Source organism: Chiloscyllium punctatum, chromosome 43, assembly GCF_047496795.1.
Source record: "Chiloscyllium punctatum isolate Juve2018m chromosome 43, sChiPun1.3, whole genome shotgun sequence".
NCBI classification, from domain to species: domain Eukaryota; kingdom Metazoa; phylum Chordata; class Chondrichthyes; order Orectolobiformes; family Hemiscylliidae; genus Chiloscyllium; species Chiloscyllium punctatum.
The window spans coordinates 34,108,444-34,122,995 of NC_092781.1; the positions used below are offsets into that span (position 1 = coordinate 34,108,444).

Genomic DNA, 14,552 nt, shown 5'->3' on the forward strand with positions numbered 1-14,552 from the left:
AGTTCTTTCCTTTCGACCCTGTAATCTTCAAAATATGTGCCAGATCCTCTTCTGCTCTTGTCATCCAGGGCTCCTTCCCTTTACAATTCCACACCGGTCTCATTGGAACAAAGTTATTCAACATAGCAAAGAAAATGCTCCACATTTCTGTTATGCATTTCCGTAAAGCAATTATTCCTAATTTACACTCCACAGCTCCTGTCTAAGAGCAGTAAAACATCCCGTCCCCAGATTAAATTTCCTCTCATAAAGCCAGTTTCAATTCCTCCCCATGGCGACCTCAAATTTGACGCATTTATGCTCTCTGTCACCAAAATGCTCTGCCATTGAGTTATCTGGCACTTGGCCTGGCGAATTGCCTCGCACCAAATCCAATATGGCCACCCCAGTCGGCATATCTACTTATTGCATCAGGAATACTTCCTGGAACACGTAACAAAATCATCCCCATCCAGATAATCTGCACCACGGATTAATATTGTGGAATTTCAAATCACCCTTATCAGCAATTCTGTTATATCTGCACGTTTCCAAGATCTACTGCCCAATCTTTCCAATGTCTGTAGGAGACAACCAATAAAATAACTCTTTCTTTCTTTGTTGTCGGAGCTGCAGTCATCCAGGGAAGTGGAAGTATTCCACCATATTCTTGCCTTTTGTTTAGTTGATGGAAAGGCTGCAGAGATATTGATAGTGTGCAATTCAGTAATGGTTAAATTATCTCTCTTATTGGATTATGTCATTGCCTGGCACTTGTCTGGTGAGTATGTTATTTGTCATTTATCTTCGCAAGTGGAGATATTGTCCACACTTTGCCGCATTGGACACAGATTTCTTCAAAATATGATAAATTCAAATGGTGTTGACAATCGTGTAGATATCCCCCTGCGTACCTTTTGGATAGAAGGCCAGTGACGAAGCAGCTGAAGATGGCTTTACCAAGAAGGCGACACTGAGGAACTCCGATCGACATGTCCTGAGCAGAAAGACATCAAATAACTGAAAACACCTTCCAGTGTGTTCGATATAATTACAACTAAAGGATTTTTTTCTTCCCATTCCCATTCACTCCAGATTTTCTTGGGCTCCTTGATGTCACGTCATGCCTTAATGGAAAGGGGTGTCATCCTCACTTTAACTCTTGAGATCATGTCGTTTCCCCAAATGTGGAGTGTAAATTAGGGACTAAAGGTGTAATGAATCACAAGCCGAGTATTCGTTCTGGAGTTCAAACTGAGGCTGCCAAATTGGCAATTTATAATACTGAACAGTTCTGATACCAATGCCAATATAATTCATTCAGTGGTGAGTGAGGTGCTCAACATGAGAGGACAACGGCATGCAAATGTGTTCAGAATTGCTTGTAGATTTAGGGGTCTGGAAATATCAAGTACCATTTGAGGAAGGGTACACCTGCTGATATGTGACCTTACTGCACCACACACCACCCCAGCCAAACACACTCCTACACAAAGCTGTGTTGTGATCGTCACCTCCACTCCTCTCACTCAATCACTTACTGTTGGTCTGTTACCCAAGATCAATACCAGCCCTCAGGTTGTTGTTGTACGCAGTTTTACTGCCTTCCTGTTGAGCAGGGCGACTGGCCTCTGTCCGGTAATGACCACTCCTTGGCGATGTCATTTGTGCAAAGCCCTTCTCTTGTCCAGCTCAGTGCCCGAGTGACAATACGTACACTGGGGCTTCATGAAAAGAGGAGACTCTGTTAATGTCGACTTGCCAGCCAGTGAGTGAGAGGCCATCACCTCCATAAAACATAGCCAGAGAATAGGTTTAGTTTAGAGTGCTGCCCAGTCACCAGATCATGTATGCCTGTCATATGAAGAGAGTGTTTCTTTCGTTTAGTTGTTTATTTGGCCAATGAAACGCTGGATTTTGGAGAGCAGAGTGGATGGGCAGACAATGAACTTAAAGTCTGCGTGGCCTCAGGAACAATTAAACAGTGTTGGCAGAAATCCAAAACAAAAGCGACAGCTGTCCTGGAGAATAACGCACAAGTCATCTACAATGAGTCCAGACATGAGAGTGTGGAAGAGCTGGGGTAAGGGCTTGAAGAGTGAACTGAAGAACAAGGTGAAGCTGTGTGGCATTGAGACAAAGAGCTGGGATTTGCAAGCAAGAGGCTGATCCCAAACAAATCCAATACTCGGGGCAATTGTGACGTGTAGACAGACAACAACGGCTTCTGGAAGAACAACATCAACCGTAAAGCAAATTATGCAAAAAAGTCTTCTGAGTATCGATTCAAGCCAAGTTTCTTAATTACACCACAATATGCCAAATGTCAACGCAGCAATTTGCACGGTAAATGACATTCCGAAAGAGTAAACACCTCTCTTAACAAAGGACCATATTTACACAGACCTACTAACGACATGAGCACATAATTCGAAGATTTCTCATCAAAAGTTTATAACTTCTTATCTCTCACACTCCAAAAGTAAGTTGTTCCTTTTCATGTAAAATTAGAGTGACTGACCAGCCCAAGGGGGTACATGGGAGAAGGAGACAGACTAAAATAGGTACCTTTATTCCTGACTCTTCACATCTGTCCATCGCTGTGTTAGGATCTTAACTGTTATAGTGGATGGTGCACGTCCCCGTCTGAAGGACAGAACATGCTGAATGCTCCGTTGATTCAGCTGAACGTCACATCCAAGTATCAGAGAATCCACAGAATGTAGAAAGTGCCCATTCGGCCCGACCGTATCCCTGTAACACTGCGTCTCCCAGGGCTTACACACCTAACCTATAATTCCATGCGCACTATCGTTAGCTTAACATAGACAATCCCCCAACCTCCACATCTTTGAACTGTGGGAATGGTGAGCATTAATTCACAGAAATGCAAGTACTCTTAACTCCTCAGACACATTGTACGAGGTGTTGTGTCAAGATGAAGGAGAGCATTCCAAGGTAAGGTTGAGATGACTTGGAGTGCGTAAAGATTATATAGTCCTTGCTAAGTGCTCCATCGTGGACATGCTGGTCAGGCATGTGTCCCCTTCTCTGTCACCGTCGGAATGAAAGTCGCCCAATCTTTGGCAGCATCTTGACTCCGCTGATGCCTTGGTCACAAGGAGGTCTTGATGGACATCAGCAAAGTAGATGGCACTGATGCTGCTGGGCATGACATTGGTCCAAACACGATTCTGTTGTTACCACGAGGCTGCTTTGGATATCGTTGTCTAATGCAGTCACTGCAGTTGCTGCCGGATCTTGTACTGGGACGAAACTGCATTGCTACCTCCATGAATCTGTGATGGAGACCTGCACTGACAGGAACCCAAACTCACGTTCTCCTAATCTCCATGAACCTGTGCTGGATACAGATCATGACAAGAACCCGAAAACACCTTTCCCCTCTCTCCATGAATTTGCGCTGGACAGCGATACTGACAGAACCCAAACTAATCTTCACTTTGCCTCAATTATTCGATGATGGATGCAGTAATGACAGGAAACCAAACTCACCTTTTCTGCCTCCATGAATCTGAGCTGGATACAGAGACTGAGAGGAAACAAAACTCACCTCCGCTTTGCCCCCATGAACCTCTGCTGGATACAGACACTGACAGCAAACTGACCCACTTGCACCCAACCTCCATGAATCTGTGCTGGATGCAGATGCTGCCACAATCCCAGACTCACCTGCAAAGCTAATTTTATGAATCTATGATAGTTACAGATATTGCCATGAACAAAAATAGAGCTCATCTGCTGCCTGCACGAAACTGTACCGGATATGTACACTGCCAGGGATTTAGACTCATCACCGCCTGAGCAGCCATGAATTATCGTCAGGACAGGAGCCATCAGGAAACCAAACTCTCTTGGCTATCTCCGTTGTGAGTCCATGCTGCTCGTCAAACTCACAGATTTCGCTGCGCTCCACCAAGAGGTAATTAAAATAAACTCCAAGAAAACTTACAAGCGAACACAGACAGGACCGAAGAAATAAAATAAAACGAAATGAGAATGAATCCCGACTCCACCACAATCTTACGCGAAGTCTTGGGGATTTACCTTTCCTGTGTAAGGGTAAGTTTCAGCAGAGTTGATGCCTTCAAGTAGAATCACTGTCCCAAAGGCGTGCGATGCGCTATAACCAGAGCAGGTAGGTTTGTGTCCACAGTCAATCAGATTCTGTTCACTGAGAGAAACCAGGTTTCCATGCCTTTTTGCCCACTGTCCTTCTATGCTACCAGTTGCACTGAAAGCCCAGGAAGAAGAACATTGACCCTAGTGTTGACAAAAATATAACCACATTAAATCATATTGATCGACAAACTATATTCAGTTTGCATCTAAATTCATTTGGAACACATTCTCACACTAATGCTCTTAGTCTAAATGTTTGTTCAAGTTTCTCAGAATTACATAGAATCTGTGAATATCGGTGTGCCTGGGTTCGGATTTGATTCGATTTATGTATTGTCACGTGTCGCGAACAACAGTGAAACCCTTTGTTTATGAGCAATATAGGCACATGATAGTATGCGAGGATGAAGAGATCAAAAAAGACTTGGACAAATGGTACATTGCAGAGAGTGGGCACAAGGCAAATTCAATGTCAGCAAGATTAGTATGATTGGAGCAAGACAGCCTCATAACCGTCTAATAACAGCTGGGGAAAAGCTGTTCCTGCACCTGCTGGTGGATGTGTTCAAGCTTCAGTGTCTTCTACCTGACGGAATGCATGTATGGAGTACATTACCGGGGTGAGGTAGGTCCTTGGTGATGTTGCCTGCCGTTTCGTGGTAGCGAGATGTGTAAGTGGAGATCATTGATAGAGTATTCGATTCCATAATGGTCTGGGCTGCGCACATAACCTTCTGTAGTTTGTTATGATCCTGAGTTTCTCAGTTGTCATACCAGGCCTTCCGATCCCAGACAGTATGCGCTCAAAGGTGCAACTGTGCCAAAATTCCTCCACATGCCAAAATTCCTGAGCTCTCTGAGGCAGAAGAGGCGTTGTTGTAAACACATGGTATTTTCCAGAAAGAATGTCCATTCTGGTCAGTCGAGGAAATTTGAAATTTTCCATTCTCTCAACCTTATTCCCATTGATGTACGTGGAAGCGAGTTCTTCTCCTTTCATTCTGAAGTCAATTACGTGTTAATTAATTTTACGAAAATTGAGAGAGAGAATGAAGCTATTCTCATTGCAGCACGTCAATGATCCCTCTATCTCCCTTCTGCCTTTTCATTCATCGTTGTCATATTTCCCTCCTGTTATAGTGCTGTCGTCAGTGAATGTATAGATGGTGTTCGTTTGGGATTCGTGGGTGTAAAGGGAGTACAGTAAATGGCTGAGTATTCATTATTTGGGGACGCAAGTGATGAAGGTTATTCGGGAGAAGGTGCAGTTGCCTATATTCAAGGATTGGTATCTGTGGGTCAGACAGCTGCGAATCCAGTTGCAGACCATAGAATCATGATCAATGTCACAGGGTTTTGATTTCAATGTGGAGAGGATAAGAGTGTTGAAGGCAGAGGGGTAGTCAATGAGCAGGAGTCTGACAAATGTGCCCTTGTCCAGATGTTTAAGGTGTGCAGGGAGAGAGATATTTCACCCACTGTGGACCTGTTACTTTAATAGGCAAATTTTAAGTGACTGAGGCAGGCAGGGAGAATGGAGTTGATGTGGACCCTCACCAGCTTTTCGAAGCACTTCATGATTATTGTGCTCAGGTCACTGGTCTGTATTCATTAAGGAACAATGAATAAGTTTTGTTTCCTCACTTACGAAGATGATGATGGTCTTCTTGAAGCAGATTGGGACTTCAGCTTGTGGAAGAGAGATTTTGAAGATGTCGGAGAATTTTCCACTAGCTGGTCCAAACTGGAGCTGAGTGCCTGGCGTGGAAAGTATTTGGGCCAAGCAGCGTCCTTAGGGTTATTCCCAGGAGGACTGAACTGATTTCTACAGCAGTGACCAACAACCTGAAGCATTGACATTTAAGAGGATTATTTGATTATGAAAAGTCTTCTTAATAGGAACACTTGTCTCATTATTCAATTTCCACTCTTGCCAAATTCACGAAATGCATTGGCTATCAAGGGAATATGGCATGGCCCTCCGAGAGGGACAGAATGAACGCTGTTTCCGATTGGTTACAACGATCATGGTGTTCGATCAGACCAAATAGGATCTCAGGGCAAGATGCACAGGCTCCAATTGTGTGGGCCTTGCCAATGAACTTTGGTATCTGGCATTTGCTGGTCCCCAGTCCGGGGATCGACCATAGTCTGCTGCCAGGGCGGGGAGTCGTCCTTGAGTCTGCAACCCAGAAACTTGGTTTCAACAATCCTTTGGCTACAAAGTGACCAGTTCGGGGATTGGGACCTGTTGTCACAGGAAGAAGAGTTTGCAATTCTTCACCTCTGAGGGCTGTGCATTGAGAGGTCTGGGAGATTGCAGTTGTGTTCGAGGATAGGTGATAACACTATATGCAATGGTGAATAAAATGAATCTTGGATGGGAAGGGATTCCATAAAGTGGTTGGATGAGGTGCGACAGTGTAAGCAGCAAAACCTTACCTCTGCAAACCTTGCTCCTCTTCCTTCCACATCCGACACCAGGCTCTCAGTACACACATTGATCCTATATGACCATGACATTAGGCATCATGGTGATGCAGTGACATTAAGGCTTCTCTCCACCGAGAGAGAAACAGCCATGTGGAAGGTCAAGCTGATACCACTTATCGAAAAGGATAAAATAACGTACGAGGTTTGTCATGCTCCTTTTCCTCCTTTTCCTTCATTGTCTTAGATATAATGAATACCAGTTTTGGATGGGGCAGGAAGGATCGGACTCATTGTTGCAGCCTGTGAGCCCTGCAATGGTTTGTTCAGTCAGCCTCGCTGCATTTTTGCCTGGCGGGAGCTCTGACAATGCTGAGCAGAACTGGGCAGCAGTTTGGAGGTGGAGGCTCAACCACTTCGATGATATCTTGAGTCTGGGTCTTCGGAGTGACCTGTGTGTGCTTTCTCCTCCAGCAGGGCACTGTCCCTATTACTTGTGATTGGAAAGTGGCACCTCTACTACAGGCCTGTGGAGCAGTTGGCGATGGGGTACAGCATAGTGCCCATGGCCAGCAAATGCTGAGGGTGCTTTGCCTGCTTCTCCATGCCAACTGCCAAACTGTCCTTGGAGGTTAGATTATTCATTTGATTGGGAATCTGGGTCCCCGCAGTGTGTCTGCATCCCTGGCATCATTCAAGTGTACATTCCTGTCTGCTGCATCTGCTGCTCCCTGGTACATGTATATGTTTGCCGACACGACTGTCTCTTCTGCCCGTACCGGGTCGCTGGCAGCCCTCCGAGTGCTGTGGGAAAGGACACAGTGAGGTGCTTACCAGACTGTGCTCCCACATCCTCAATATCTCACATTCCCAGGGAGCTGGTGGTGTGTGCTGGACGCAGCCTTACTGATATTTCCTCTGAGGCTGCAATACTTCCATGTTCAGAGAACGAGGAGTTGTCTTCTTTCCCTGAAGAGCTAGAATAGATGCTGATGGAACCGACAGAACACGAAAGACAGAAGTTTCTGGGGCTATTGCAAAGACACACTGAGAATTAATGAGACTGACAGAATGCTAACAAAGCAGTGATGAGTGGTATTTACTCGCTTTGTAGAATGTGGGTGTATCATGTTTTCTTGTGAGAAACAGGATTCACTCCTCACAGGCTGAGGAATCTGGTGACAGACACCTCTTCACCAATCCAAGAGCTTTCTGTCCACCAGTGTTCTCTCATCTCCTGGAATGACAGAATGGGAAGGATTGAGAGAGAGATTTAAGTTTGGCATGGCCGTGGGTGTTGGTACATGACGGGAGGTATTCCGAGGTAGTGAATTGGCAATGCCAATGCGATGTTGGTTTTGAAGATGAGGAAGACGTCAGTGACAGCATTAATCTGGGTAGGAGGGGGTGCTGGGGCTGGGATAAAGTGAGTCGGAAGGGGGAAGGTGGGTTGTCACAGCGATTCTGACACATAGCATTCTTATGGCATGTTGGTTGTTTTTCTGTACCATTCTCTGGCCTGTTCGAAAACATTCCTATCTGAGCAGGGCAATGTTACCATTCTCGTGATCATGTTGGTTCACAGCAGCTTTTTCATGATGGGTCAGCTGCCAGGACATCGGACACTAATCAGGAATCTATTGAATTGCTCCGGGAAGAATGTGTGGGAAGATTAGACACGGAGTGGATATGCGGGATGTTATAGCTGCATTGACGTAGCTACCGAGATGCTTTTGATAACGATAGTGAGAAATCTCACTGAGCCTCATGGTGTTTTCCCTCCGAAACATACAATGCAACTGACACTTCGTGAATTACAGCAAATAATCCGATCGTTTACAACTCCCATTTGTACACAATATTTCATTACTTACCAGCAGGCTCTCCCCTCCTGTCGATCAACCCTGTCCAGTTGGAGAGAATGATTGAGAGAGGTACAAGGCCCAACAGAAGTGAATGTGGTTTTAAAATTTGGGGTGTCGAGCATATGATCGAATATTCTTTGAAGAAGACTGGATATGGTATCACAAGGAAGCTTGGCACTGCAGCTCGCAACATTACCATTGTTGGGTTGTGCCAATTTACATCTGAACTTATATTTATTACATCGGAATTGTACTGGTAGACTTCAATTTTACAATTTAATCTAACCATTGAATTTGTTTTTGCGGTAAGATTTCTCTAGATATTATGAGTAAAAGCATGAACATTACCATTGATACATATACCATGCTCCCTTGCCTGACCATAATCAATACCAGGAAACAAATGCAACAAGAAAACAGGAGAAGCAATTTGGGTTAACAATGATCTACTGAAACGAAGCCTTTCCTAACAATTCCTACAAGCTGATCATAACGTCCAATCCTGTTCAGAAATTAATGTCTGCACTTAATAATCTTGAAAGATGTTTCTGATTTATTACCTGGTTTTTCACTGGAGTAACTAAACCTTCTCTTCGCCAGTCAACAGATGCAGTTCTCAATTCGATGGGACTTTCATCAGATTCACTACCTTCATCTCTTTCATCAGCTTCAATTTCAGTCATGTTAACTGCTTCGATTCGGGGAGGTCCATTCATGAGCTTATTGAACTCTTCATTAGTCTGAAAATTCAAACACATTGGTGAAATGATTGACTTTTTGTGGTGATTATGTCGGAGAAGTGTCAATAACGTAAGCTACATTCTATATATTCGCTGACTTTAGCATGAAGTGCGGGGAAAGCAATGAGGGCACTCGTTACTCGTGTTTAATCTTTGACTGAATAAATGAGCACAGGCAAGGAAGTGGCCATCCATTGCGTACCAATCCAATATAAAGCTGTGTGAGAAGCCTCGAGCAGCTCAAATATCTCTGCTCGATCGTTCAATTATCAAAATGGCAGGAGCTGTATACACGTGTTTCATTTTGCAAAAATCAGTTCGATAGTCGTCGCTGATCATTAAAACCTGACAGGTCAATTTCATCATGGAAGGATAGGTTAAGTCACTTCAGATTGGTGGGGTTTATTGGTGTTTGAGACGAACCTTCCCAATCAGGAGGATTTCAAATTCCATCACCGGCCTGATCTGATTTCCGGATAAAACGTTGGTCTTGAGTTGGCCTCATGGCCTATGGATCATTAGATTTAGATTCAAAACTCAGATTGTTCATTTTCATGAAGATACTGGATTGGAATGGTTGGAAAAGGACCAGATTTGATGCTATCCATCATCACATATCTTATCATGCAGATCTGTGGATGTCCGCATATCAAACTGAGATTGCAGACTGGTAGTGAGTCATATGGTGTCTCTTTTTGATGGGTAGGGAGGGATGCATGTCGGTTTGAAAGGGGATTAAACATGTCCCATCCTCTGAGTAATAAGCGGGGCCCTAGGTACATGCAAAAGTGGGAGTTGCGCCTGCCTTTTTGATGGCTACATGGAGCATGCCTTGTTCCAGTCCGAGTCTGACCCCTGTCAAAGTTGTGTCTTTGATCCATTGATTGTTGCTTCCGACTCTCACCCACAATTAGAAATAGTAATCAATATTGCTTCGAATTTCCACCCTTCCCCCAACTTCACCTGGAATCGCTGAAAATCTTCATTTCCTTTCTTGATTTTAGTGTTTCCATTTAAGGGCTAGACCATCTACTGTCTCCCACAGTTATGTTGAACTACGTTCCTCACACACTGCTATCTGCAAAGATTTCAATCCATTTCCCAGGTTCTCCACCTGTACTGCATGTTCATCAGAGTCAACACCCAGTGGGGTGTTTGTAACATCTTCGTTTTTCCTTTCCTAAGGACTCCTCTTAATGCCGTTGACAGGCATTTCAGCTGTCTTACTCAGTTTGCGCAATTGTTTCCTCCCCCATAAGAACATAGCAAATAGCAACATGAGTAGACTAGTGGCCCCTCCACCTTGCTCCATCATTCCATTATGATTGATCCAAAACTGCCCATGTTCCTGTTCCTTCATTTTCTTTGTGGCCCTTGATTTCCCTACCGCTTAAGAATCTCTCTCAGATTAGGCATACAGAGAGTCCTAGTGTTATAGAGATGTACAGTATGGAAACAGGTCGTTCGGTCCAACCCGTCCATGCTGACCAGGTATCCCAACTCAATCTAGTCCCACCTGCCAGCACCCAACCCATATCCCTCCAAACCCTTCCTATTCATACACCCATTGCAAATGCCCTTCAATTGTGCCAGCCTCCACCACATGCTCTGGAAGCTTGATACATCCACGTACCACCCATTGTGTGAAAACGATGCCTCATAGGTCTCTTTTATATCATTTCCCTCTCACCCTTAAACTATGCCCTCTAGTTCTGGATTCCCGATCCCAGGGAAAAGAAATACTTTGTCTAATTATCTTATGCATGCACCTCATAATTTTGTAAACCTGGATAAGGTCACTCCTTACCCTCCGACGCTGCAGAGAACATAACATCAACTTGTTCAGCCTCTCCCTATCGCTCAAATCCTTCAGACCTGCCAAAACACTTGTAAATCTTTTCTGAAAACTTTCAAGTTTCACAACATCTTTCCGAGTGGAATGAGACCAGACTTGCACGCAATATACCAACAGTGGCCTAACCAATGTCCTCTACAACGGCAACATGACCTCCCACCTGTATTCCTGTATTCAATAACATGACAAATATAGTGGAGAATAACAAACTCTTTCTTCACTATCCTATCTTCCTGCCAAGACATTCAGGGCTCAGAGAGAAGGAATTCCTCCTCATCTCTATTTCAAAATTATGTCCATCTATTGTGATTCGATGATGTCAAGTCCGAGCCTCTGTCATTCACGTCAACATAATCTGTGCACTCACCGTGTAAAACCCAGTAAGAACATGTAAATTTCAAAGGGATCACCTGTCATTCTTATAAACCCCATTCAGTAAAGTCCCAACCTGGTTGGTCTTTACTCGCTCGACAATCTTTGGTGCAGTTGTTCCCCTCCATCCCAGAAGAAAAATCGGGTTATTTCTGTCTTCACTTTCCATCATCCCAGTCTCTGTTTCTTGTTTAGCGAATAAATCCTCTACGATTGCCGATATGTCACGCACTACCCAGAAGCTATTACTTTGTTTAGCAACAGCTGATGTGGCACTGCATGACATGTCTTTTAAAATTGCAAATGCACACAATCTATCGGCTTTCCTTTGGTTAAAAAAAGTTTTGTTTCTTTGTTCAATTATTAACATTTGTCCAGCAATTTATTAAAGAGGCAAAATAAATATTTGCCTTTAATGCAGTACAAAGACAGCATTAAAGTGGGGAAGTCTTGTTGCGATTGGACAAAGTCAGTCAGACGACACAGGGGGCACTGTGATTAGCATTGATTTCACTCGTTACAGAGAAATATTTGGAAGGAAATTTGAAGCAGGTTAATCAAAACTATTCCTACGAAGAAAGGGGTTATCACAAGAGAAACACTTTGACAGACTGGGCCTACTCCATAATAAAGATGAGGAGAATGACTGCTGATCATACTGAAAGAAATAAGATTGGAAGGAGATTGACAGGACTCATGGTGAGAGGATGATTTTCTTGATGGGAAAGATGAGAACAGAACCTGGCGTAGACATTGTCGCTATTACCAACTTATCTATGCGACTCAACTCTGTGATCTGCCTGTATTTATCGCATTACAAAGCTTTTCACTGTGCCTCGGTACACGTCACATTGATTTCAATTCGATTCAATTCAATTCAATTTAGTTCAGTTCAGTTCAGTTCAGCTCACTTCAATTCAATCCAATTCAATTCAATTAACTTCTTTTCAATTCATAGGATGCCTGTGTAATGCTGATGTCATTAGTTACATTTGTTTGACATGCCAAGAACAGGGGAAATGACTACCTGTCCTGAGGAGCAATAATACAGAGAGCAGGATCATGTACATCAATTTGTTTGGAAAGCAGGTTAGTTTAACTGCTTTGGGATAAAGTTTGACAGTGTTAGGTAGGGCGGAGCCAGAGATCGAGCAGTCTCAAGAAGAATATTGTAGCCCAAGCGATCAGCCTCCACAGTACAGAATGCAACTCCGGCGTCCAGACATCATAATGGACAGCATCTATGGAGACTCAACAACATAGAGGTGTATCCATAGTGTGACTGCCATCCATAGAGGGAGCTCAAGACAGCCAGTGTTGTTTAATGCAAGTTAGTTGTGCAGAATCTGATCGTGCAAGTGAGCAAACATTGTCGAATCAGGGGATTGTTAGTCATTAGAGTTCTCTTCCGCAGAGAGAAATGGAGACTTGAGTCATTGAATGTATTCAAATTTGAGAGAGGTGATTTTGATTTCTAGAGGAGTTACGAGTTAGGGAAACCTGGAATGAGAAGGAAGTAATCACCAATTTGGAGTAAAGGGAGATCAATCATTAAGTGCACTGAATGAGTGAGTCAGCTTGGAGGACCAAATGTCCAAGTGCTCCTCCTGTAGCTGAATATAACTTCACAATTATAAAGCTTCACAATTTCACAATGACCACCATCAAATAGATTCCAGACGATACATCCTGCACACACCAGAGCTCCAAATTTGTTCATTCCCACTTTAGATGTGCGTTTTCCCAATGAATGTTCGATGTTGTGTTGTTCGATGTATCTCATGTTGTCCTCCCATATCATTCTCCTGTAGCTCTCCTCATCCTGAATAAAGAGATTAATATAATCAGGCTCCAGCATCTTTCATTTATAAAATTATACAGAAGCATAAAAATCCGCTGGTGAAACTTGAAATAACATTTTGCTGTCAGGGTCCATCCTCCGACCCATATCTGAAAATTATTAATCAGGTTCCCCTCACCCCACTCAAAATAACCCACCCATAACAAAACCTGTCGCGTGGCCAATCTAGAGATTCATGCTGAAAGTATATTAAGAATAAAATAGCTGAACAACAGGATGGTTTAATCGACCGTCATGAATGACGTTGACAATGGATACGTACTCTCCACTACCACCTGTCCCTGTCTGAAGTAAGATTAAGCCAGTGGCAGGCAGGAAATTCAATAAGCCACGTCCTTGCGAAAAAACTGAGGCCAATACATGGGCAATTACTGTGCATGTATAAACCTTCTTAATCTGTTGTGTGAGAGACCTGCCATAAGTTGCCAGCATAGTAAAGTCGGTGTCAGCAAAGAGACGCTTCATTGAATGGGCCGCTTGGGATGATCAGACGGCCTCGCCATCCCTCTGTCTCCAAGTTCCCCACTTACAATTGCCTCTTCGACACCAAGAATGGATCTTAATCTTCGAGAGGCAGGTTTGTGGTATTTGTAGTAAATCCAACAGGACTGCATCGGGATCCTAGTAAATTAAGATACACTAAGTCGCTCCTGATTCACTTTGTGTTTGGTCAGTTCTCTAATGAAGTTAGAAACTTGGAGAATGCCCATTGAATTTCAAGATCAATATTTTCTCAATGTCACTTCACTCAACAGATACCTCTCATTGACTGCAACTACATATTCTCAATCTCTGCCAATTGTGTGCAGACCATTCCTATTCTGAGCGAGCTTAACATTACAGGCTCTCCTTTTACCTTGGTGTACTGGTTCCCATGTTGTGATTTCCAATTTTTCCAGTCTTCATCCAATTTTGAATCAAGTATGCCTGTTGAGGCTGCAGCCAGAATAGATACCGCCACACTGCCCAGAAAGAGCCAGAAGTTCATGATGGACAATCTAATAGGCAAAAACAGTGGGCTTTAGACAGGGAGTTTTGTAGTTTTCAAGTTAGCTGCTTCCTTATTCTGAGAAGGAACAATATAAATTGTACAAATAATACAAACAAGAAAATTCCAACAATTCATCCAATGCTGAAAGTTTAATGTAATTCACCTTCATGAGGCATCGTCAGTGGATTGGAATATTGCAGCACTAGATTGATCAAATTAATGACGTTTCAAATTTAAAATCAATTATTGGAAAGAACACGGTTAAATGAAATAATACTTTTCCATAAATTGCCTTCGTGTGATGAAAGTTATTTGA

General features: G+C 43.4%; 1 protein-coding gene across 1 annotated transcript; it reads right to left on the reverse strand.

Moving 5' to 3' along the window:
• Positions 1 to 852: 852 nt before the first annotated feature.
• Positions 853 to 14,241, reverse strand: LOC140466541 (procathepsin L-like). The gene is made up of 5 exons (XM_072562014.1): positions 14,102 to 14,241; positions 13,084 to 13,206; positions 8,978 to 9,157; positions 4,028 to 4,263; positions 853 to 976 (listed from the first exon to the last, which is right to left on the reverse strand). Exons 1-5 carry the CDS (start codon positions 14,231 to 14,233, stop codon positions 853 to 855), a joined length of 795 nt encoding a protein of 264 aa, XP_072418115.1. The 5' UTR covers positions 14,234 to 14,241.
• Positions 14,242 to 14,552: the final 311 nt, after the last annotated feature.